Genomic DNA, 26,476 nt, shown 5'->3' on the forward strand with positions numbered 1-26,476 from the left:
CTAGATAAATTGAGCTGGTTTGACTTGTTGAAGATTAGAATAAATAAAAATAAAGTTCATGTGCATTATCAATAGGATTAGATTAACTTTTTACATCTTTAATATTAACATATATCCCGTAATAATTGTAGAATCATAGATTTCGTGTGAGAAACATTATCAATGTGGTGGTGGTCACTTCATCAACAACACAAAATGGTCTTTTAATTCCAGCATTTGGAAAAGTAAGTGTGACATATCTCATATATTTACATTTACTGAGTGAAATTGATACACAACGCGTATTAATGGTAACTATACCTCGTGTTGATGGAATTTTAAAGTTTGTGTTTATGATAGGTGTACTATTTTATGAGAAATTATAACTCTGACCGGTTAGGTTACTCTTGAATTTGTAGTTGTCTTAATGTTAGTGTTCTATACTAATAATGAATTCATGTTGCTAAATCCTTATATTAAAGTTGAAATAATGCTACGAAGATGATATGGCCACTGCAGGGGCTGGCTATTCAATTTATTGACGTTGGGGTTTAGGAGTGTGAATAACCCCCCCCCCCCCACCCCCACTCCCCACAAGGTCATAGTGTTCTATTTTGGGTTAGGGATGAAGGGTTGTATTTATAGTAGTGCTGGGCAATACCAGTGATTTCCTTCAGATACGATATTAAGTTACCTGACCATGTTGGTATTATTGTACTGTATTACAGGGTAATGTAGCCTAGGGGAAAAACTACTTCTTTCTATAGAAAAAGGTCCGTTCTCTTCGAAAATGAATAGTTTCAGAAATATACCGGTATATGTAATACAGTCAAACTTTACCCTTTTTATTTTATTCATATTTCTGATTGTGAAACAATTTGGTATAAAGGCAATACACTAATAAGGGTATTTGTTTACAAGAGCACGCTCAACATTTACTCAAAAATTTTGCAGTTCTGCAGCTCTCCTCTTCTTATTCTTTAAATGGGGGAAAGCAAAAAAGTAAAGATATGTTGAGCAAGGGGGTAGGGCTTATGAAAAGTCTAGCTTGGTCCTCACTAAACGACCTGGAACTAACATAGTCAACCTAACAGAAGTATGTGATGCCAGCGTACATGAACAGATGTTCGTGATGCCAGTGTACATTTGATATATACTCAAAACACAGTACTGTATATACTAAATTAAAAAGAGAGTAATTACTCAAAATTGCCTATAGAATATGAAATTTACAAATAGTGACACTTTTGAGTAATTACTCCATTTTCAATTTAGTATATATTTTGAATATTCGGTACATCAAATGTACGCTGGCATCACAAACTTCTGTTTATGTACACTGGCATCATAAACTTCTGTTAGGTTGACTATGTTGACGATGTCAGTTCCAGGTCGTTTAGGGAGGAAACCAAACTAGTTTTTTTTATAACCCCTCCCCCTTGCTCTACATATCTTAAGATTTTTTGCTTTCCCCCCTATCTAAAGAACCTCTTAATTACTGTACAAGAAGAGGAGAGCTGCAGGACTGCATAATTTAGCATTAAATGGACAGCATGCTCTTGTAAACAAATACCCCATATGACATATACTTGTCAAAGTATATTTGTATGAGAGGATATATACAATTTAAAAATAAAACAAATATTACCTTTTTCAGGATGCAAAAAATATTGGACCAAATATTCTCTTAGAAGAGATTTACAATAAAGATTCAATCAGAGCCCACATGGAGCTAAGTTCTTTGGACAATAATAGACCTAAAAAATTATTGTAAAATAAGAACAAAATAAAAATTGATAAACATATATATATATATATATATATATATATATATATATATATATATATATATATATATACATACATAATGTATATGGATATGTATATAAATATATCATATATATATATATATATATATATATATATATATATATATATATATATATATATATATATATATATATATATATATGAGTATGTGTATATCTATACTATATATGTTTATATAAATATATATCTTATATTTATGTGTATATATGTCTATACATTTATTTTTGTATATATATATATATATATATATATGTGTGTGTGTGTGTGTGTAGATGTGTGTGTGAACATATATGTACATATTATCAATCTATCTATCTGTACACGTCCTAACCCAACATAGAGTGAGTGCCATGGTCCAAAAAAGTTACCTAAATTATCCTATTCCTTTTTTGCAATGAAAAGAAATTTTTCAATATTAAACTTACCCGATGATCATATAGCTGTCAGCTCTGCTGCCCGACAGAAAAACCTACGGGCGGAATACGCCAGCGATCGCTATACAGGTGGGGGTGTACATCAACAGCGCCATCTGTCAAGTAGGTACTCAAGTACTCGATGTCAACACAGAACCAATTTTCTCTCTGTCGTGCCACTGGCAAGACCTACTAAATACGCTGTTACTAACTGGATTTGTTTTCACAACTATTTGGTGAAGTACACTATTCCAGTTTTGAGCTTTCGCTATGCAGGGGTTTTATCTTCATTTCAAAACTTGAACTCGTTTTGGATAGATTTAATTATGGTGACAAAGAGAGTATGGACTCTTTCACTTTTAAATGGCCGACCCTTCCCTTAGACGGAAGTGTGTTTAGGTTTTTAGTAATTTTGCTTAACACGTTATAGATCTATATATTTTATATCTCTCCGCCTTTATTAGGCCTCTTCGATTAACTTTCCTTTTATTATAAACATATAAAAATAAATTTTTATGTTTTGTTTATATGCGACCTTTCCTGATAGTAGGCGGTCCTAACTTGGAACCGAAGTTAATCAACGTTGAGCCCGTTATATCGTATTTAACCTTTAAAGAATTTAAAACTTTTTAAATTTAATGTTTTATGAAAGAATTTCTTTGATAGTCTCGTACTGTTTTCAAAGATGAACTAACGTTTAGTTTTTTAGTCTACGCAGTTGTTGACGTTCAGGACGTTCAACATGCGCTCTATCGTTACGATAGAGAGAGAGTGTATCACGGTTTCACTTTGCAGTAAGAGTAAACCGATTCTAGCGTTTCGTTCATTCTTTCTTAGCTTAAATGGTTTAAATTCTAAATTAAAGGAACTTTTTATTTGGAAAACCTTTCAGTTTTTTCCTTTAGCAAATAACATGTTTTGACGATATATAATTGGGCTCTTCTCTCAGGTGCGAAATCTAGAGAGAAAGAGAGAGATAGAGACGGAGGGAGAGAGAGGAGAAAAAAAAAAAACGTTTCGTTCAAGCGGGTAACGTTGTTCTCGTTTTACTCTCCTCCCTAGTCGCTGTAGGGGAAGAAGGTAAAACGTTTCTAGGGTTTTATTCTTGTTCCCAGGCTATGTGCGGTGAGAGATTGTAAACGTAGTTTATTTGATCTAGTGTTTAGTCTCTTTCCCAGCCACTGAATTCTTTATCTTTATATATGTTTTCTGTTGCATTATACGACTGTTTTCGCAATTACTACCTTTTAATGAAGGGTAGGATTGCGTGTTTCAGGTAGAAATCAGTAAAAGTTTCGATTTCAGTGAAATAAGTGCAAAACAGAAAATCAAAGTGATAAAGTGATATGCGCAAAGTGTTACAGTGTTGCGTCCGAGGGTTCGTCTGTTCGTGCCTGTCGTTCACCTAGTCCGGGACCTCTTGCAAGCTCCCAAGCCCAAGGGAGAAGTAATGTCGAACGACTTATGGGTTCGTCAGGCCTTGATTAACGAACAGACGTTTTTCCCTCCGTGGTTTCGGGCGTATCTACCCAAGATCGCCCCACCCACACAAAGACGAGAGAGCCCATTTACTTCTCGTCTGCGGAAGAGGTTTCTCGTAAGAAACCTTGGACCAAGGTCTCGCAGCTTATTAAGTGCAAGTCGGTCCCTTCCGCGCAAGTCCAACGGCCCAGGTGTAGCCACTGGGTCAGTTCGGACTCGCTGCAGTCTTCCGATGACTGCACACCTCCTAAGAGAGGTAAAGCGGTACCGCAACAGGCAGTAACACCGTCTGTTGCCGCACCTGCTGCTGTAGACCCTAAGTGGTCTTTGCTACAGTCTATGCAGACACAGTTAGCATCTTTTTTGCAGGAGTATCGTGCGGAGAAGGTTGACGCTGCACCCGTTAGCCTACAACTTACCACGGTTGTGCGCCCAGCAGACGCTGTGGCTGCCTGCTCCCACACTCCAGCTGTGAGAGCTCCTCCACCCATGCGCAGTCAACCCTGCCAGAGGCATGCTGACGTTCACAGACGCACCCGTTAGCCTACAACCTACCACGGTTGTGCGCCCAGCAGACGCTGTGGCTGCCTGCTCCCACACTCCTGCTGTGAGAGCTCCTCCACCCATGCGCAGTCGACCCTGCCAGACGCATGCTGACGTTCACAGACGCACGGAACCCTCCGTTGACGTGCGTGTGCTACCACAACAACAGGAGGGTGGAGTTAAGCTGCCGTGTTTTGACACGGTGCGTCAGCCTCCGCAACCCACTGTGGTTACCGCCACTCGCCCGCAGCAGACTAGTCAGTCAGGAGTTGAGGCTTCCCCACACAGCTTTGGTTGTTGCCAGCTCACAGACTGTCAAGCAGTTACATGACGTTGCCTTCTGGTCTGCTACTAATGCACCAGTGCTGTATGTCCTCACGCACCTGTTGTGGTTGACAGTTCAGTTTTTTGACAGTTCACAGACTGTCAAGCAGTTACATAACGTTGCCTTCTGGTCTGCTGCTAATGCACCAGTGCTGTATGTCCTCACGCACCTGTTGTGGTTGACAGTTCAGTTTTTGACAGTTCACAGACTGTCAAGCAGTTACATAACGTTGCCTTCTGGTCTGCTGCTAATGCACCAGTGAGACCCTCACTGAGATAACCTAGCTTTTCTCGGACAAGGTTCCTGTAGATGAGAAAGTGCTGTTCTCCCTCCTACTGATATTCCTTTGAGGACTCTGTCATTTGGAGAGGAGCCTTAAGCTGCTTAGCCTCCTATGGACTTTAATTAAATCATGATGATTTTTTTAAGGATCTTCGTCCGGATCTTGTAACTGCTGCTCCTCGTTCGCCTCATGTCAGAACTTACACTAGGCCTAGCTACTTCGAAGCCGTTGTTGTTAAGCTAGTGCTCTCTCGCTCTCCTAGAGAGCGTTACGTCGGCTAGGCGACTGGTTTTTGCACCAGGAGGAGTTTTAGGGATACAGCCTTTTGATTTCCCTTCTTTTTATCTGGCTTATAGAGCGAGAGTCTGATAGGACACGAGAGAAGTTCTCAGCTTGGGAGTTCATGCCTCTGCCCAGGTAGACTTCTCAATTCTGGTAGACTCGGCCAGGCGCATAGCCAGGAGACGCTCCAGTTGTTTACAGGTCAACTTCTCAACTTTTGTCGAGCCTTTGAAGTTTTGCTGTACTACAGTGAACCCTCGTTTATCGCGGTAGATAGGTTCCAGTCGCGGCCGCGATAGGTGAAAATCCGCGAAGTAGTGACACCATATTTACCTATTTATTCAACATGTATATTCAGACTTTTAAAACCTTCCCTTGTACGTAGTACTGTTAACAAACTACCCTTTAATGTACAGAACACTTAATGCATGTACTACAGTACCCTAAACTAAAACAGGCACAAATATTAAAGGTGATTTTATATCATGCATTTCCTAAACATGCTAAAAAGCACGATAAAAAATGGCAACCAATGTTTTGTTTACATTTATCTCTGATCATAATGTAAAAACAAACTGGAGGTAGAGCTTTGCTTATTACCCAGACATATTTCCCATACTTTTCCCTTAGAACTACATCACATCTTCCTACTTTAGATATATATATATATATATATATATATATATATATATATATATATATATATATATATATATATATATAGTGTGTGTGTGTGTGTATATATATATATATTTATATGTATACACATATACATACCTACATATATACATAAATACATGCATACATATATATATATATATATATATATATATATATATATATATATATATATATATATATTACTGTATATATATGGGTTATGGAAAAAATCCGCGAAGTGGTGAATCCGCGATGGTCGAACCGCGAAGTAGCGAGGGTTCACTGTATTATGTCACACATAACAAGGCTTCCAGGGATGGTAAATGGTTCCGCTTCAGTCGCTAACCCCGTCTGTTGCCACACCTGCTCCCGTAGACCCTAATGGGCTTTGCTGCAAGACATGCAGTCCAAGCTTGTGTCCTTGATAGAGGACTTAATACGGAGAAGAACCTTCTGGCCAACAACCTTCCTACCGGTTGGTTGTGCGCCCTGTTGACGCTGAGGTATCCTACTCGCGTCCGCCAGTTGAGGTGGTTCCTCCACCGATGCGACCCAGTGTGGGTTGCCAGTCGCACGTTGACGTTAAGCGACGCTCGGAGGTGGTTGTTGACGTTCAGTGTGTCACTAGGAAGACGTTCAACAACCAGCAGAGGTGACTTGTTGTGACGCAGTGCGTCAACCTCAGCAACCCGGTAGGGTGTTGACTGCACAACCCAGACAGTCTAGACAGTTTCGGGTTGACGCTGTACTTCCTCGCGTCCCGGACCATGGTTGTTGACAGTTCACAGACTGTGCAGCAGTACCATGATATTGCGTCCGGCTCCGTCACGCATCCACCAGTGCGACCGGATTCAGCGAGTCAGACGTTGCCCACTCCGTTGCCGTTTCCTCATCAGTTTCGGATGAGGAACCCTCTGATGAGGACGTTGCTGAACAAGACGATCAACCCCCAGCCCTGCTATCCATCCAGAAGATGCTGAAGAAGGAACGCTGCCCTGTCAGGCTGTGGATGAGTCTGGTAAGGACACTGTCATCCGTGGTTCAATTTGTGTCACTAGGAAGACTACACCTCCGTCCTCTTCTATACCATCTAGCTTTTCACTGGACAAAGGACAAGACGCTAGAAGCGGTCTCTATCCCGGTTTCCGGAAAGATAAAGTCTGGTCTGACTTGGTGAAAGGACTTTATCAACCTTAGAAAGGGTCTTCCCCTGACTGTTCAGACTCCCAACCACGTTCTCTTCTCGGACGCATCGGACGTAGGCTGGGGTGCGACATTAGACGGTAGGGAATGCTCGGGATTATGGAACTCGAGTCAAAGGACAATGCATTTCAACTGCAAGAAGCTACTGGCAGTACGTCTGACCTGGAAAAGCTTCAGGTCTCTCCTTCAAGGCAAAGTGGTGGAGGTGAACTCGGACAACACACGGCTTTGACGTACATCTCCAAGCAAGGAGGGACCTACTCTCTGACATGGTACGAGATCGCAAGGGACCTCCTCACCTGGTCAAAAGGTCTAGACTTTTCACTAGTAACGAGGTTCATCCAAGGCAACTTGAATGTCATAGCAGATTGTCCCAGTCGGAAGGGACAAATAATTCCAACAGAATGGACCCTCCACAAGGATGTATGCAAGAGACTTTGGGCCACCTGGGGCCAGCCAACCATAGATCTCTTCGCAACCTCGATGACCAAGAGGCTCCCAATAGTTTGCTCACCTATCCCGGACCCAGCAGTAGTTCATATAGATGCTTTTCTACTAGATTGGTCACATCTAGATCTATATGCATTCCCTCCGTTCAAGATTGTCAACAAGGTACTGCAGAAGTTCGCCTCTCACGAAGGGACAAGGTTGACGTTAGTTGCTTCCCTCTGGCCCGCGAGAGAATGACTCACCGAGGTACTTCGATGGCTAGTAGACGTTCCCAGAACACTTCCCCTAAGGGTGGACCTTCTACGTCAGCCACGCGTAAAGAAGGTACACCAAGGCCTCCACGCTCTTCGTCTGACTGCCTTCAGACTATCGAAAGACTCTCGAGAGCTAGAGGCTTTTCGAAGGAGGCAACCAGAGCGTTTGCTAGAGCAAGGAGAACATCCACCCTTAGAATCTACCAATCGAAGTGGGAAATCTTCCGAAACTGGTACAAGTCAGTATCCGTATCCTCGACCAGTACCTCTGTAACTCAAATAGCTGACTTTCTCTTATATCTGAGGAAAGAACGATCTCTTTCATCTCCCACTATCAAGGGTTACAGAAGCATGTTGGCATCAGTCTTCCGTCACAGGCTTAGATCTTTCCAACAATAAAGATCTACAGGACCTCCTTAAGTCTTTTGAGACCACGAAGGAGCGTCGTTTGGTTACACCTGGTTGGAATTTAGACGTGGTACTAAGATTCCTTATGTCAGACAGGTTCGAACCGCTTCAATCAGCCTCCCTGAAAGATCTCACCTTTAAGACTCTTTTCCTGATATGCTTAACCACAGCTAAAAGAGTCAGTGAGATTCATGCCTTCAGCAAGAACATCGGATTCTCATCCGAAACGGCTACATGTTCTACAACTTGGTTTTCTAGCCAAACACGAGCTGCCTTCTCGGCCTTGACCAATATCGTTCGATATTCCAAACTTTTCGTATGGTTGGAAATGAACTAGAAAGAGTATTATGTCCTGTAAGAGCTCTTAAGTTCTATTTAAAAACCTTTACGAGGCCCGTCTGAAGCTTTATGGTGTTCAGTTAAGAATCCATCTTTGCCTATGTCAGAGAATGCTTTATCCTATTTTATCAGACTGTTAATACGAGAAGCTCATTCCCATCTGAATGAGGAAGACCAAGCTTTGCTGAAGGTAAGGACACACGAAGTTAGAGCTGTCGCAACTTCCGTGGCCTTTAAACAAAATAGATCTCTGCAAAGTATATTCGACGCAACCTATTGGAAAAGCAAATCAGTGTTCGCGTCTTTTATCTTAAGAATGTCCAGTCTCTTTACGAGAACTGCTACACTCTGGGACCATTCGTAGCAACGAGTGCAGTAGTGGTAAGGGCTCGACCACTACAATTCCCTAATTCCATAACCTTTTTTAATCTTTCTCTTGAAATGTTTTATTATTGTTTTTGGGTTGTCCGGAAGGCTAAGAAGCCTTTCGCATCCTACTTGATTTGGCGGGTGGTCAAAGTCATTTCTTGAGAAGCGCCTAGATTAGAGGTTTTGATGAGGACCTTTAGTATGGGTTGCAACCCTTCATACTTCAGCTACTAGGAGTCGCTCAGCATCCTATGAGGATCGCGAGGCTCAGTAAGGAAGACGTACTTAAAAAGGCAGAGTAATTGTTCAAGTCGACTTCCTTACCAGGTACTTATTTATTTTATGTTTGTTATTTTGAATAACTGCTAAAATGAAATACGGAATACTTAGCTCATAATAATGTCAACATGTAATGCTGGTCTCTACCCACCCCCCTGGGTGTGAATCAGCTATATGATCATCGGGTAAGTTTAATATTGAAAAATGTTATTTTCATTAGTAAAATAAATTTTTGAATATACTTACCCGATGATCATAAATTAAAGGACCCACCCGTCCTCCCCAATAGAGACCCAGTGGACCGAGGAGAAAATTGGTTCTGTGTTGACATCGAGTACTTGAGTACCTACTTGACAGATGGCGCTGTTGATGTACACCCCCACCTGTATAGCGATCGCTGGCGTATTCCGCCCGTAGGTTTTTCTGTCGGGCAGCAGAGCTGACAGCTATATGATCATCGGGTAAGTATATTCAAAAATTTATTTTACTAATGAAAATAACATTTTCTCGCATATAGTGCTCAGATATTCTGCAGTTTTACAATTTTTCTCATTTATATTATATCTGTAAATGTATCTTAGAACAAATGTTCATAATGTTAATTTAAAGGTATGACAATAATACCCTAAATAACTGCTGCAAATGGGGGTTACTCGGAAACACAGAATGCTGCACTATTTCACCTGAATAGTTGTATCAAGATAATTATAAAATTTATGAATGTCTTTATAATGTACAGTATTTATAAATATTTCATTGGTTTTCAGATATAACATGGCACTAATTGGATCCTTGCACAGAGCATTACAGCTGCAAAGATGCTCGGGGATTAATTTACTTCGATCATCTGTAACAGCACTTAGTAACAATGGTTCATCGCCTAAATTATTACAGGTAATGATTTTGTTTCATATCAAATTTGAAGACACATTTGTTCCTACGCAAATACAAACGGAGTCATTTAAATGGAGTTAATTTTGGTGAAGTTCATTGTGGCCATTTGAAGAATTATTGATTGTCTAACAGCCTGATATGTCTGCATCACCCTTCCTCGTATCGGGTTAATGATGTTGCTCTGGCAGATATCTCATTCTTCTTTTGGCCGCTGAAGCGACCGCACATCTGTTACTGGCCTACAGTTTTCTTGCTTTGTTCAATCGCTGTCTCTTTCTGTTATAAGATGATTAAGAAACTAGTTTGTGTAATGCATAAACGTCTTGTTATCAAGGGATGCCCTTGTGGGACATTCATGAGCCACCTTGATATAAATCCTCATCCTTTATGTCCTACGTGTTGAGGACATAGATGCTCATAGGAGTCCATCTGTGTTGTGTGTAGGGAGTGATCATCCTCCCAATAGAAGAAGTTCCATGGCTGATGGAAAAAGAAAGCTTAAGGCTTCAAAGGACAGCACGAAGTTTATATCTTCCCTTTCTATCCCAGATCTTCTCCCTGTCTGGTCCTTTGTTATTGGGTCTTACCCATGACACAGTAACGGAGGATGGTGACTAAGTTTTTTAAGGAATTCAACAACATAGTTCCTCCATGAGGCCGAGGATTCTACTTCATTGCTGATCTTGTACCTTCAGAGTTCACTCTAGCTGTCAAACTTGCTCTGGCTGATACTCGACCGTTACTGGATGAGATCACTCATCTTGCTCGTTCGCCATCTCCCTTTACGACCTTACATACTTGGCTTGACAAAATGAAGAGTTTTTGAGTAGTCCTGTCAATCAAGAAATCAAACCCCCAACTTGGAATGCGATTAAGGTATTACGGTCCCTAAAAATGGCACCATATGAATGGCTACATAAGGTTTCAGACATGGACCTCACACTTAAAATAGTCTTCCTCTTTGCTTTGGCCTCTTCAAAGAGGATGAGTGACCTTCGTGGCCTCTCTTATCTTGTAACACACTTCAAGGGGTGGGGAGAAATGTCATTTTCTTTTGTGCCTTAATTTGTAGCAATGACCCAGAATCCAGCTGTGAACGATCATCGATTGAACCACTCCATTTCATCAATCAAGGAGGTAACTGATGATATGGACAGTCTGCTAGTACATCCTGTAAAAGTGGTTCGCCTTGACTTAGAGTGGACGTCACTGTCACCCTGCAACTCCTAACCTATTTTAAAGTACAGGTTGTACAAAAAGAGTAACCAAAACACAATATTTCTATGGTTATGCAAGATAATCATGAGAGCATCTGAATCTTTGAGAGAAGCATCCACCGGTACCCCTCTCAAAGCATATGATATTCATGGTATTGGAGTAACAATGGGTTTCTGCAAGAACCATTCAGTAGCATAGGTACTTAGAGAAGGGGTCTGGAAAAGGCAGATGACCTTTACTGCTCACTACCATATGGATTGCACCCATAGGTCCCTAGACACCTTTTCAGTTACATCTTGTTTTGTATGAGAGTTGAATTTTTGGCCTTCCTTCCCCTCCTCCGATGATCGGACATACGCAGGTAAGCGCACCTTTATTGGTAGTGTTTTGAAAACTTGTAATCAGCAAATAATTCAGTCTTGTAATTACCTATGGCTGTTATTATCATTATTATTACTTGCTAAGCTACAACCCTAGATGGAAAAGCAGGATGCCATGAACCCTAGGGCTCCAGTAGGGAAAAATGGCCCAGTGAGGAAAGGAAATAAAGAGAAGTAATGAACAATTCAAATAAAATATTTTAAGAAAAGTAACATTTAAATAAGGCTTTCATATATAAACTATAAAAACTTAAAATAACAAGAGGAAGAGAAATAAGGTAGATTAGTGTGCCTGAGTATTCCCGCAAGCAAGAGAACTCCAATACAAAACAGTGGAAGACCATGGTACAGAGGCTATGGCACCACCCAACACTAGAGAACAATGGTTTGATTTTGGAGTGTCATTCTCCTAGAAGAACTGCTTACCATAGCTAAAGAGTCTCTTCTACCCTAACCAAGAGGTGTGTAGCTATTACATTGCAGTAGTTAACCCCTTAATTAAAGAAGGATTGTTTGATAATGTAAGAGTTGTTAGATGTATAAGGACAGAGGAGAATTTGGAAAGAACAGGCCAGACCATTCAGTGTATGTGTGGGCAAAGTAAAAATGAACTGTACACAGAGAGAGTTATCCAATGTAGTACTGTCTGTCCAGTCAAATGACCCAGTAACGTTCTAGTGGTGGCATCTTTATTATTGAACCTTCTTATCAAACTGTAGCCCATTTACATAACTATGAGTCATGGGATGGAATAATGACGTGTCCTTTACCAGATCTGGACACAGACATTCCAGGTTGTGTGCCAGGAAGATGCCCTTTTTTCTAAAGAGGATATCCTCCCACCTAAGGAATATTCCCCATTTAAATGAATGTTTGTATCCGTGTAGGAGCAAACTACAAATTTAAAAAATATTTTTTTATTTTTCCTAGCTATACAAACTCAAGTCATTTAAAGTTTTACTTCCCACCGCATTCACCTCACAAGTCCCGACCAGAATTAGAATGAGATATCAGCCACGAGCAACATCATACCAACCCGATACATGGGAATGTGATGTATCCATACCAGGTTGACAGACCCTCAATAATTTTTCAACTGGACATAACTAGCTCCACTGGAATTAACCCCATTTAAATTACTGATTTGTATAGCTAGGAAAAATGCCATTTATTTCTATTTTTAGCCTTTCATTTTTAATTTGGTTCACTGCAAAACTTTTTGAAAACTATTTTGTTCCTAGATAAAGTCCTTAAATATGGGTGATTTTCATAAGTATTTATTTAAAAAGAATTGATTTTGTACTCAAGAACTACAGTGCAGTACTATCAACTAGTTACTTTTTTCAAGTGTAAGCAACACTTGACCATGTCAAAGTTCCTTTTGAGAATGAAGAAACTAATTTCACAGGTAACCCCATTTGTTACAATGGATGTTCATCTTTTGTTCAATATGGCACAGTACTTTAGTTTTTACTTTATAAGTACCATAACATTTCTGTTCCATCAATTTTGATGAAATATTTGAGTTTAGAAAATTTAGCACTATGTTATATATTTTAGGAATACTCTAATATGAATATTAGGTAATTAGACAGATGACTGAAAAATTGCATTTAAATATAATGTTCTATGAGTAGGCTACATGTAAAAATGCCACTAGAATTAATGGAAAATATATTTTATGATGGTAATAAGCCATATTTTCCATATTTTACAGATTGGCACTGTGAAGACACAACAGCTTGCATATTACTGCAGTAATAGTAACAAAAATAAATCATTGGATTTATCATCCCAGGAAAAGTGAGTATAGTGCAGCACAATATATTTTATGTCATGACTTTACAAGCACGTATGCCTACTAAGTTTATCCTTTGATTGATATTAAGCTTTTGGTTTATAGATTCCTGAAGGATATCAAGTATTACGGTAGAAGTACTGTAGTAGAAATGTTGTGAGTTCACCACAAGACATATGAGAGGTTTACTGTATTGCAAAGCAGTGATATATATTATAAGTGTCTTCATGAGAATTGCAAAGCAATTGATTTATTAACATGCCTTATACTGTAGCTTTTATATATCACTAAACATGCAGTCTCACACCTTGGCTGCTAAATTTTTTTTGCAGCTGTTTTGTAGTAAAATATAAAAAAGGTTCATAAATCTCTATACTTTTCTTATGACATTTCATTCAGTGTATAATATAAAATACTATGGATATACTTTGAATATATTTTGACATTTTCTTGGAGAGTACAGTACTGTACTGTCTACTATTATAGTTCACATGTTCCCACATAAGAAGAGTATCTCTGTTTTTGTGAAGAATCTTTTGGAATATTACAGTATACCCAATTAGTTTTTAATTTTCTTTATTGTGAAGAAAGTATTTTATCTCTGTAAAATCCCTGACCATTTTCCATATATACGTAAAGGTAAACAAAGCTGTCATAATGTTTTTCTAAATTTATGAGGCCTATCAGTTTTCAAGAATTTGTTTTCTGGTGGTTCTTAATTTTACAGTATCGTATTATGCAACCATATCCATTTTCCATTTCCAGTGTTAATATTGGTCCTGGCACTTGGAAAGAAGTTTACCATGGAATTCTAACAACTCAAATAAGAATGGTGAAAATCTTTTCCTTGTCAACATCTTGCATGGGACTCATGATGCAGCCTCTTCTGTTCCAGGTATACTGTATAGTAGATATATATTTGAGAGTATACAATAGCAATATATTTTGAGAGTGTACAGGACAGTAGTTATATATTTTGATTATCATCTGCAGTGTATATTTTATTTTTTTTATCAATAGAACTCAACCTTAGAAAAAGTTGAGAAGCAACAAATTTTAGAGCTTATTACAAATTGCTTACCTTGACACAAGTTATTTTGTAAATGAAAATTGTTTCCGTACTAATAAACTTTTCATTATTTATGTGGATATACGTTCAGCAGATCTGGAAGATAGCCATTAGATTCAAAGTGGGAGTTATTTTTTTAGGTTTGGTTAAACATTTAACACAGCAATGCAGAAAAACATTTTACACAGCTATGCAGTAACTGGATTGTCTACTACGTATAAGGATTAAGTTTTTATCCATCTCTTTATACAAGAACCACCTGTCCTTTGCTTACATATGATTAATAATATACACTATTTACTCTTACCATCATTACCTGAATGAGAAAATGTGCAAAAGAAAAACAATTTATAAACAATTATTTTCCCACATACCCAAAAATTTTTGTGATATTCTTTCAATAGAAAAAAAGATTCAACAATCCCTGAGAATTACAAGAAGTTTTTTTGTTTGTCCCACTAAAGCACTTCATTCCCAGCAGGAAAGTGAGCTGATGTATGGATAAGGCTTGTACAATGTGGGCTTTATCCTCCTCAGTTTACCAAAACAATAATTAATTTATTTAAATTGGATAATAATGTACAAGGAATTTTACCAAAAACCACCTTTATTATTACTAACCAAGCTGTAATCCTAATTGGTGCCCAATAGCTAGAACAAGAAAAGCAGTCCCACTCAGAAAGGAAATAAAGTAAAAAAAGCCTATATATAGTGAAAAAAATATATATTACAGTGAACCCTCGCTACTTCGCGGTTCGACAATCGCGGATTCACCACTTCGCGGGGTTTTTCCATAACCCATATATATATATACATATCGCGGATTTTCCGGAAAATTCGAAAATACCGCGAAATCTGAAGACCCCCAAATACGATATTTTGTTACCTGTAATTCCATTAATACTGTAATTAGTAATATCTGCTCTTACTGATTGTTCATTGCATTACATATGATATATAATTCAGCACAGAAAGAAATAAAACACGAAAAGAGAATGTGATCATACGATAATTCAGTACGTAGTAAAATTAAATCGAACATGAAACGCAAATCAGATGCAGTCATACCATATTAGAATGGTGTGTACTGTAATGGATGTGCTTCTTTTCCATGAATCTTTTGTATGTATACGTACGTAGTACAGTACTGCATCCAATAATATTCTTTGTTGCAAAAATCACATTTCGAATAAGCGTACGAGAGAGAGAGAGAGAGAGAGAGAGAGAGGCGTAAAATAGCGTACGTAAATTTTTATTATTATTGTTATTATTATTATTATTGTTGTTGTTGTTAATAAAATTATTATTGTTATTATTATTATCATTATTATTATTATTATTACTGTACAGTATTATTATCATTATTTATTATTATTACGGTATTGTACTTAATCTACGTACGTTCAGTATGCGCGGGGCATCTTCTATGAGTAGGTAACCAACGCATCATAGTACTGTAAGACGGGTTGTGATTGGTTCAAGCGCTGATAGATGACGAATCAGAACTCAAGTTTTGTTATCTAGCCTGTGATTGGTGTTTTGCCCGCATCTTCTACCCGCAGCATCAAAGTTCTCGCGGGGCTGGATCGTTCACTCTCTGTTACCGCGTATCGCTGAGTAGACGTTCTTAAGTTTGTGAAGTTTAATCTGTGCTGTGTGCGACCTTTTTAAGTTGAACTTTTTGTTACAGTACTGTACGTAAATCCTACTGTAATGGCTCCCAAGCGTTCTGCTTCTCTTAAGGCTGGTAGTGAGCCTAAACGCCACCGAAGGATGATGACGATAGCTGAGAAGGTTACGCTTCTCGACATGTTAAAAGATGGTAGAAGTTACGCGGCCGCCGGCCGCCATTTTGGCATCAACGAATCCACCGTTCGCTATATCAAAAAGGACGAGGCGAACATTAGAAAGACGGCTGCAATCACCTTTAGCAGATCAGCGAAGCGAGTCGTTACAACGCGTAATAAAACGATCGTACGCATGGAAGGTGCTTTAGCTGTGTGGATTGCCGACTGCCGGAAGAAGAACATAGCGTTGGATACGAACACCATCCAAACAAAGGCTTTGAGTTTATATGAGAATTTTGCTGCAAAGGAACCTAAAGACGACGACGGCAACCATGCTGAAGATGATGATGATGCAGATGATCCTCAACCAGGGACATCCACTGATTCCCAGCCTCAGAAACGTTTTTCCGCAAGCAAAGGATGGTTCGCGAAGTTTCAGAAACGCTTCGCCCTGAAAAGCGTTTCCCTGCATGGGGAGTCTGCTTCCGCTGACACTGCCGCTGCTGAAACTTACGTGAACCAGACGTTCAAGAATATTATCGCCGAAGGTGGATACAAGCCGGAACAAGTCTTTAATATGGATGAGACTGGCTTGTTTTGGAAGAGAATGCCGTCGCGAACTTTCCTGTTCAAAGAGGAAGCCAAAGCCTCTGGCTTTAAGGCATTCAAGGATCGCGTTACCCTCGTGATGTGTGGCAATGCTGCTGGATTTTTGTTAAAGCCGGGGCTTATTTATAAGTCGAAAAATAAAAATAAGAATCTCCTTCCCGTGTACTGGATGCATAATCAAAAAGCATGGATTACGAAGATGCTGACCTCCAACTGGTTCCACCAGTGTTTTATCCCGCAAGTCAGCAAATATCTCGTAGAGAAGGGCTTGCCATTCAAGATCCTTCTCCTTATGGATAACGCTGGTGGACACGCAACTGACCTGTCGCATGAGGGCATTCAGGTTGAGTTCCTGCCACCCAACACCACGTCATTAATTCAACCGATGGACCAGGGGGTTATCAGGGCGTTCAAGGCCCTCTACACGAAGAATACCTTGGCGGACCTCGTTGCGTGTGTGGATGCTGCCCAAGATGACGAGGATGAAGATTTCAACTTGAAGGCGTACTGGCGGCAGTACACCATAGCCACGTGCCTGCAGAATATTCAGAAGGCACTTCAAGAGATGAAACCTGCAACCGTGAATGCGAGCTGGAAGAAGTTGTGGCCCGATATTGTTTACGACGACAAGGGATTTACTCCGTCGGAAATCCAACACTCTGCAATACGGAAATCTGTGCAGTTGGCTGCCATAATTGGAGGTGACGGGTTTGGCGACATGACGACTGAAGACGTCGACGAGTTGTTGGACTGCCATTCCCAGCCCCTAACTGACGCAGACCTCGAAGACCTGACGAAATCGGCAAGTGAGGAAGAGAGTGATACCCAGGAAGAGACCCAAGAAAATGTCGAAGAAACGGGCTTAACATTAGAACGGCTTGCCAAGTTCTGCAACCATATCAAGGAGGCGAAAGAAATGTTACAAGAGTGGGACGAGGATATGGTTCGGTCTATGCAATTCTCCAACAAGGTCGATGACATCATGACTCCCTACAGGATGCTCTTAGAGCGAAAAAAGAAGCAGCGGCAGCAACTTCCGATCACAATGTTTTTCCAGCCTCGCAAAAAAGAGCCAGTTCCTCCTGCTAGTACGCCTTCGGAAGAAATTGAAGAAGTTGAAGAGGTGTCCCAGGAAAAGACACCTCCGTCTGAAGAGACGTAAAATACTATCATTGACTGCACAGTAGAACACATCATCAGCTTCATCATCATCATTTCTACTGTGCAGCAAATTCATCGCCATCACCATTCAAGTTTTTCTTCAACTTCTTTCGTGGTGAGTACAGTAACAATCTTTATTTTTTACTTTAATATTCTTACTGCCTGTTTTATAGTTTAGTAATGTACGTACTGTATGCATTAAGTTAAAGGGAAGGTTTTAAAAGTCTACATGTTGTAACCTATCATATTTTTTTTGTTTAAAATTTACATTTACGTACGTAAAACAATCTCTCTCTCTCTCTCTCTCTCTCTCTCTCTCTCTCTCTCTCTCTCTCTCTCTCTCTCTCTCTCTCTCTCTCTCGTAAATTGTTTTCCTGCTTTGCTACGTACAATACTGTATAATTTATATTTGTAAGGTAACATATTTTGTAAATGCTTTTACTGTAAATACTGTATGTACTGTATCATTATTTATCACTATCATCATGCGCGTTAAATGCCTTGTTTGTTCTGAGCGTGGTTGTTTACTGAGCGTACAAGCCGTCGTTTCAGGCGGCGTCATAAAGAAAAAGATTTCATTTGGAAGTCCTAAGAAAAATACGTAAACTAAAACATTGGTAATAAAAAAATCAACATACAGTACTGTATAATCAATATAATCGATGCAAAAACTAACCTATACATATATGTGTACACTAAATGAGTTTGTTTCTTCATTATGATCAGAGATGAACGTAAACAAAACATTGGTTGCCATTTTTTATCGTGCTTTTTAGGTGTTTAGGAAACGCATGATATAAAATCGCCTTTAATATTTGTGCCTGTTTTAGTTTAGGGTGCTGTAGTACATGCATTAAGTGTTCTGTACATTAAAGGGTGGTTTGTTAACAGTACTACGTACAAGGGAAGGTTTTAAAAGTCCGAATATACATGTTAAATAAATAGGTAAATATGATGTCACTACTTCGCGGATTTTCACCTATCGCGCCCGCGTCTGGAACCTATCTACCGCGATAAACGAGGGTTCACTGTATTAGTGAGAATGTTAAATGAAACAATGAAATGAAACTTTTATCAACCTATCTTTCAGAAAAGCATTTGCAACAGGTTTAACGATTGATAATTCATTGATTCTACCACCACATTAGGAAGACCATTCCATAGTAATTTTATTTGGGCACGGCTGGAATAAGACTTTTAGAATATTGTGTAGTATCGAGTCTTACAACGTAGACAGCAAGACTTTTATAATTAACCCTTTTACCCCCAGGCTATTTGGAACTTTCCAACTCTTAACCCCCAGGGGTTATTTTTTTTCAAGCACATTTTGCAGTATATTTTTCTTAAATTGCTCTAACAGCCTTAACTTTCATCATAGAGAGGTCAGGTTGGTCTCATTCTCTTGGAAAATGCCTGAAGTTTCTCAGAAAATTATCAAAAATATGCAAAAAAAAAAAATGTAAATAGCATTTTTTTGCAAGGACGTACCGGTATGTCCATGTGGCTAAAGGGATGAGTTTTGTGAAACGTACCAGTACGTCCTTTGGGGGTAAAAGGGTTAACTGGGTACCTATTACTGTACCTATGTAGCATTTATTGGACTATATTGGCAAAATTTTAATAATGTTTAATGCAGTGAATATTCTAATTGTAGATATTTTTTTTAATTTCAGAAAGTTGTTGGTTCTGGTGTTGGCTTAGCCATTGTGACAGGGTCGTTTGTTGGTTTTTTCACATTTGTTACCCCTTTTCTTATTCACTGGATCACAAAGAAATATGTTACAAAACTAGAGTACGATCCGAAACGAGACGTTTACTCTGCAACTACTCTCACTTTCTTTATAAGGGAACGAAAGGTATGTTATTTCCACTATCCCCTTGAATTTATTATGGGAAGTATTTCTGAAATGCTATAGTATTGGGATAAAGTACTACATACTTTTAGCTGTCCATTAGATCAGGCATGGGCAACCTGGAGCCCGCCGCTTTTTTTTAAAGGTCTCTTAAAGCAAAAATCTAAAAGTACTAATTGCTCAGTCTTCATCCTCAAAATTTCTTTCCAAGTCTAACTATTAATTTACAAGCTGAAAAATTACCTCCAGACCTTCAAGAAATTTAAATACATTTGAAAGAATTCTTTTACAGGAAAGACCTATTCAATATTTGAATTGGCCTCCCATTGAAAGCCTGCCACTTAAGTACAGTACTTAATCCTTGTCGTATTTTCGTATTCTGAACACGGCTGTAATTAGATGGTATCTTTAAGAAAAATAACTATTGGCATTCATTCCATTTCTATCAACTCACGAAGAGCATAGTTCTTGTATCCTCGCACCATTATTGCAAATTTTTGGAATATTTGAACCCCTTGTATGTTGAAGAAAAGAAAGTTAATTGGCGAAAGTCGTATGTTTCAAAATAAGTGAACGATAGACTATTTTGTTGTGATATGAAAAGGTAAACCAGTGTGTCTCGTTTGTTCAGATGAACTTAGTACATACATACATATGCACATATACCAAGGCACTTACCCAATTTTGGGGGGTTACCTGACATCAACCAAAAGAAAAAAATGGGATCTTTCCTCTCTACAATCCTCCCAGCCTGACGAGGGACTCGACCGAGTTCAGCTGGTACTGCTAGGGTGCCACACCCCACCGTCCCCTGGTATCCACCACAGATGAAGCTTCATAACGCTGAATTCCCCACTGCTGCTACCTCCCCGGTCATCCAAGGCGACCGGAGGAAGCAGCAGGGCTTACCGGAACTGCGTCACAATCGCTCACCATTCATTCCTATTTCTAGCACGTTCTCTTGCATCTATCCTCCTATCACCCAGAGCTTTCTTCACTCCATCCATCCACCCAACCCTTGGCCTTCCTCTTGTACTTCTCCCATTAACTCTTGCATTCATCACCTTCTTTAGCAGACAGCCATTTTCCATTCTCTCAACATGACCAAACCACCTCAACACATTCATATCCACTCGAGCTTCTAACTCATTTCTTACACCCGTTCTCACCCTCACTACTTCGTTCCTAACCCTATCTGCTCGAGATACTCCAGCCATACTCCTCAGACAGTTCATCTCAAACGCATTCAATTTCTGTCTCTCCGTCACTTTCATTCCTCACAACTCCGATCCATACATCACAGTTGGTACAATCACTTTCTCATACAGAACTCTCTTTACATTCATGCCCAACCCTCTACAGTATTCTTTACCACTCCCTTCACTGCCCCCAACACTTTACATCCTTCATTCACTCACTGACATATATCTGCTTCCACTCCACCATTTTCTGCAACAACAGACCCCAAGTATTTAAACTGATCCTCCTCCTCAAGTAACTCCACATTTAACATGACATTCAACCTTGTACCACCTTCCCTTCTCGTACATCTCATAACCTTACTCTTACCCTCATTAACTCTCAACTTCCTTCTCTCACATACCCTTCCAAATTCTATCACTAATTGGCCAAGCTTCTCTTCCGAGTCTGCAACCAGTACAGTATCATCTGCAAACAACAACTGATTTACCTCCCATTCATGATCATTCTCATCTATCGGTTTAATCCTCGTCCAAGCACTCGAGCATTCACCTCTCTCGCCACTCCATCATGGTGACATCAAACATCCCTGTCTCATCCCCACTCTCAAGGGAGACCAATCGTTCACTTCATTTCCTATCCTAACACACGCTTTACTACCTTTGTAGAAACTTATCACTGCTTGCAACAACCTTCCACCAATTCCATATACAGTAACCTTATCACATTCCACATCGCTTCTCTATCAACTCTATCATACGCTTTCTCCAGTTCCATAAACGCAACATACACCTCCTTACCTTTTGCTAAATATTTCTCGCATATCTGCCTAACCGTAAAAATCTGATTCATGCATCCCTACCTCTTCTAAAACCACCCTGTACTTATAAGATTGCATTCTCTGTTTTATTCTTAATCCTATTAATCAGTACTCTACCATACACTTTTCCAACCACACTCAACAAACTAATACCCCTTGAATTACAACACTCATGCACATCTCCCTTACCCTTATATAGTAGTACAATACATGCACAAACCCAATCTACTGGTACCATTGACAACATAAAACACATTAAACAATCTCACCAACCATTCAAGTACAGTCACACCCCCTTCCTTCATCATCGCAGCTCTCACACCATCCTTACTTGGTGCTTTTCCTACTCGCATTTCTTCTAGTGCTCTCCTCACCTCCCCTCCTGTAATCTCTCTCTCATTCTCATCTCCCATCACTGGCACCCCAACACCTGCAGCATTAATTATATCTGCCTCCCTATTATCCTCGACATTCAGTAAACTTTCAAAATATTCCAACCACCTTTTCCTTGCCTCTTCTCCTTTTAACAACCTTCCATTTCCATCTTTCACTGTCTCTTCAATTCTCGAATCAGCCTTCCTTACTCTCTTCACTTCTTATTCTCTTCATATGAACGACCCAATCCCTGACCCTACCTCAGGTCAGCCGCCCTTTGCCTCAGTTACCTTGTGCTTTACTTTCACATTTTTCTCTATATCTTTCATACTTCTCTACACTATTACTTTGCAGCCAGTCTTCAAATGCCCTCTTTTTCTCTTCCCCTTTTACCTTCACTCCTTCATTCCACCATTCACTACCTGTCCTCATGCTGCCTCCAACAAACTTCTTGCCACACACATCACTTGCAATCCCAACCAAATTTTCTTTTACTAACTTCCACTCCTCCTCTAAATTAGTGTATTGATATAATATTAAAAGTCATTACTTGACAAAACATCCTTCACTTCACAATCTTTCTGTCGACCAAGAGAAGAAAAAGTTGAAAAATTGAAAAAAAGCCTTGATAGAGTAGAAAACATATTTTGTTAAGAAACATAGAGAATAATAACATTGTTGCAGCAAAAATTGCCAAGTATTCAAAAACCTAAAGTGATGGAGAATTTATAAAAGAATGTTTGCTTACTGTATTTGAAAGTGTATCCCTAAAAAAGAAATATTATGAAAATATTAGTTCATCTCAAAGATCTGTGACAAGGCGCATTGAAGATTTGGGATCCGATATAGAAATAAAAGGGATTTTGACGTAGATAAAATCTATTTTTGGGTGAGATAGCCATGTCGTCCTGATGGAAGTTCCTTCTGGCAACTTCTACAGTATAATATTTCTGCGAGTGATATTACAAGAGAATTACCGTCAGGTATCACAGGGTTCCAACCCCCAGAAATGACTATCCGAAGATATCGTGAATCATCAGGGACGTATCCTAAGATAACCATAGATATCTGCACCCCAAACAGACCTTACCCAGTCAAATCCACTAAGGGAAGGATAAGAAAGGAGCCTTTACACATCCTATCACTTTCCAGGCCCCCTATACGTTCCTGCTTTTCATTCTTTTGAACGCAGCTGATGGCTACAGTGCGGTTGATTTTGGGGGGCGCTTTTTTTCGCAAATTTCGAAATAAATCTAAAGAACTTATGCTTGAAATTCTAATCTTTTTCTTTAGCCATAGATGAGAGTACTGATGTAGCTCGGCTTACAATGTTTCTGCGTGTTGTTGATTTTGATTTTAATGTTACAGAAGAAATGCTTGGATTGGAATCAATGAAAGGAACCACAAGTGAGGATATTTTTCATGTGAAAAATTTAATGACAAATTTTAATCAATCATTTGGCAAACTTCATAGATTGGCAACAGATGGTGCACCTTCCATGGTCGGAGGTAAAAATGGATTTGTTTAATAAATGAAAGCAGAGATTTTGATGCACAGCGAATCCAGCATATTTCATTGTATGATTTAGCAACAGAATTTATGTGCTGTCTTTTAAATTTTCAAATATGTCATTCAAGCATTTATAAAGTACAGTAATGAAATAAAAAGAAAATTGGGATTGTAACAGTAAAGCAAATAAAAATAATGAAGGGCAAAAAAAAAAAAAATGAGTATACTGTATATAGTTAAGTAATATTTCTTATATATGTGTATCATCATGCGGCCCTCTCTCGTTTGAAAATACTGTAGTGATGTTCGGCCTGCAGGTCACGAACAGTTGCCCATGCCTACCTTAGAGGATGTGAAAGAAGTGTAATTTTTATAATTCTTTATCAAGGTTGAGCACGCACTGGCAATAAATTTCTTTTCCATGTTAAAATGAGGATTTAAGGTTATAATTTTGAGTTAAAAAAAAATTTGTTCTATGTTTTGGGAATGGGATTAGCATCCTTTAGTTTTGTCAACTGATTAGTTTTTCTTTTAACACATTTAGTTGGCATACTGGAACCGGCTCCCTTCTAAGATTGATCACATCAATTTTATTTTGCTACTCTTTTTATAATACACTTAATGGAAGTTTCCTAAATTTTTAATATTTTTTAGGATTATTTTGCTAATTTGTGGATGCGTTGCTATAAAATCTAATGGGTCCCTTAGTTTTTAACTAAATTTTGAAAACTAAACCAGTATATACTCACAGACTGATGGTCTATTAGAAATCATGGACAGAATTTTTATTTGAAAAAAAAAAAAATTATCTAAATTGAAAAAATTTTTACTATTAAATTCTATAACTAATAAAGGACAAAATTATAAGTGCAAATTCATGTAAAGCTGTATAGTTACTCTCCAAAGCTTATTTTTTCTATAGGCATGCTTCTATGGTACCTGGTCTCCTCACTTTCAGAGTAATACTATCCCCTGGGGGTGCCCTACTCATTGTTGCAGGAAGCTCGGATGCCACCAGCATTATAGCCTGGGTCTCTCTCTCTTTCTTATTAACGGAGGTATATTTTCAATTTTTCTCAATGGGCTCTTGAGCTACTTTGTAGCTTTCAAATTTTCTTCCAAACTATTGAGTTTCCTGCAGGTTTAGTGAAACCATTTGTCCTCAACTAGGTTGCGTTCTTCATATCCAGTGTTGTGTATCATTAGAAATGTAAACTTCATTTTCTTCATTATCTTTATTCGCTTCCATTTCGTCATTGTCATCATGACAGTTTAAAATAATTGCTATCACATTACCATTAGAATCGCCATTATCAACAAGTCCGTTTTCAGTAAAATCATTGGTCTCAATGGTTGAGGTTCCTGAGTAAAGTCGTGACCATAAACTACTGCTTTTTCGTCACTTAGTTTCTCAAAATATTTACCATCTTTTACTTTGTTATCCCTGTATGGCTTTTGTCTACTCCCAAGTCATTGTTTTTGTGTAATTTTACGTAGAAAGCATAAAGAAAGGTAATTAATCAACAATATAACAATAGGCTTTATCTGGCAGCTTTCAAAAAGTATGTGCCCTTATAGGGTAAGTGAACTAAGTCTCAAGAAGTTTTTGTAGTCTCCATATCCTACCTCATTGCCATTTGACAATACTGTAGAAGGAAAACATATCATATAAAACTGTATATTACCATGTCAATTTCATGTAAAATAAAGAACGAAAGGATATGATTTCATGGTTATTTTGTATTATGGATACTTGTACAAAAAGGGTGATTTTTAGCTATTTATAACTTAGAGCTTTAATACTTTACATCTGGCACCAGCACACATGAAGGTTACCAGACTAGTAAAACAGAAACTAGATGTTTGCACACTCCTCCCAAGTGAGCCGGTCCCCTTAAAACTTGTAGTGACCATTTAATCACTGGGTCATGAATAATTTAACTATTGGGTTTGATAAATTTAATTTAGGGAATTTAGGCCCTATAGCATTGAAATGCAGAATAGTTGTAAACATAAATATTTCATCTGTTTAATTTTAATGTATCTCAAATTCAGAAATACCTATGTTGTTTTTATCTTTTAGTTTTTGTAGCTCAACAGGTGAAGAGGAGACAGTAAAATATTGTAGAAAAAACATTGCAGATTTTTTTTAAGATTTTGCCATTTTGAAGCAGAGTGAAATTGCTGAACTCTCATTTACTTTTTTTGCAGATTAATTTTACAGTGGATGATGTCAAAGTACCAACAGTACCCGGCCCCTTCACTAGTTTTCATGTTAAAAATCAACCCCTTTTTGTGGAACCTAGGATGTTTGAAGACATCGAACATTACGGAAGACTAATGGGATATGACAAACCAATCGACTTCAGCCTTGATGATGAAAAAGAACAGAAGTAGAACATAGCAATGAAAATTTCCTTTAGAATGGTTAATTATAATTTATATAAAGAATTTTTATGGTTTTCTTTGTTGATAGTTGTTGTAATTGAATTTTTATTTTAATCAAGATTTCAGTTCTTTTGAAATTCGTGATTCTTCCACATAGAACTTAAAAATATTATGTAAATAAAAGTTCTATTTTCTAAAAAAGCACTAGATACATTTCCAAGCATTGTAAAATATTTTTGAAGGATGTATTTAGCTGCCAATAAAAATATCTCATATATGGTGGTTATTTTTGACACTCTACATTTCTTGTTATAT

The 26,476-nt window shown here is 38.6% G+C and overlaps 1 protein-coding gene across 2 annotated transcripts; it reads left to right on the forward strand.

Annotated features, from left to right (window-relative positions):
- The first annotated feature begins 123 nt into the window (after positions 1-123).
- On the forward strand, positions 124-26,436 carry LOC137631054 (transmembrane protein 70 homolog, mitochondrial). Of its 2 annotated transcripts, none has more exons than XM_068362645.1 (6): positions 124-224; positions 9,867-9,993; positions 13,309-13,394; positions 14,155-14,284; positions 19,689-19,871; positions 25,985-26,436. In XM_068362645.1, exons 2-6 carry the CDS (start codon positions 9,874-9,876, stop codon positions 26,168-26,170), a joined length of 705 nt encoding a protein of 234 aa, XP_068218746.1. In that variant the 5' UTR covers positions 124-224; positions 9,867-9,873; the 3' UTR covers positions 26,171-26,436. The 2 variants fall into 2 exon arrangements, with proteins under 2 accessions (XP_068218746.1, XP_068218747.1); XM_068362646.1 differs by having other exon boundaries at positions 158-290.
- The last annotated feature ends 40 nt before the right edge of the window (positions 26,437-26,476 follow it).

Source organism: Palaemon carinicauda, chromosome 39, assembly GCF_036898095.1.
Source record: "Palaemon carinicauda isolate YSFRI2023 chromosome 39, ASM3689809v2, whole genome shotgun sequence".
NCBI classification, from domain to species: Eukaryota; Metazoa; Arthropoda; class Malacostraca; order Decapoda; family Palaemonidae; genus Palaemon; species Palaemon carinicauda.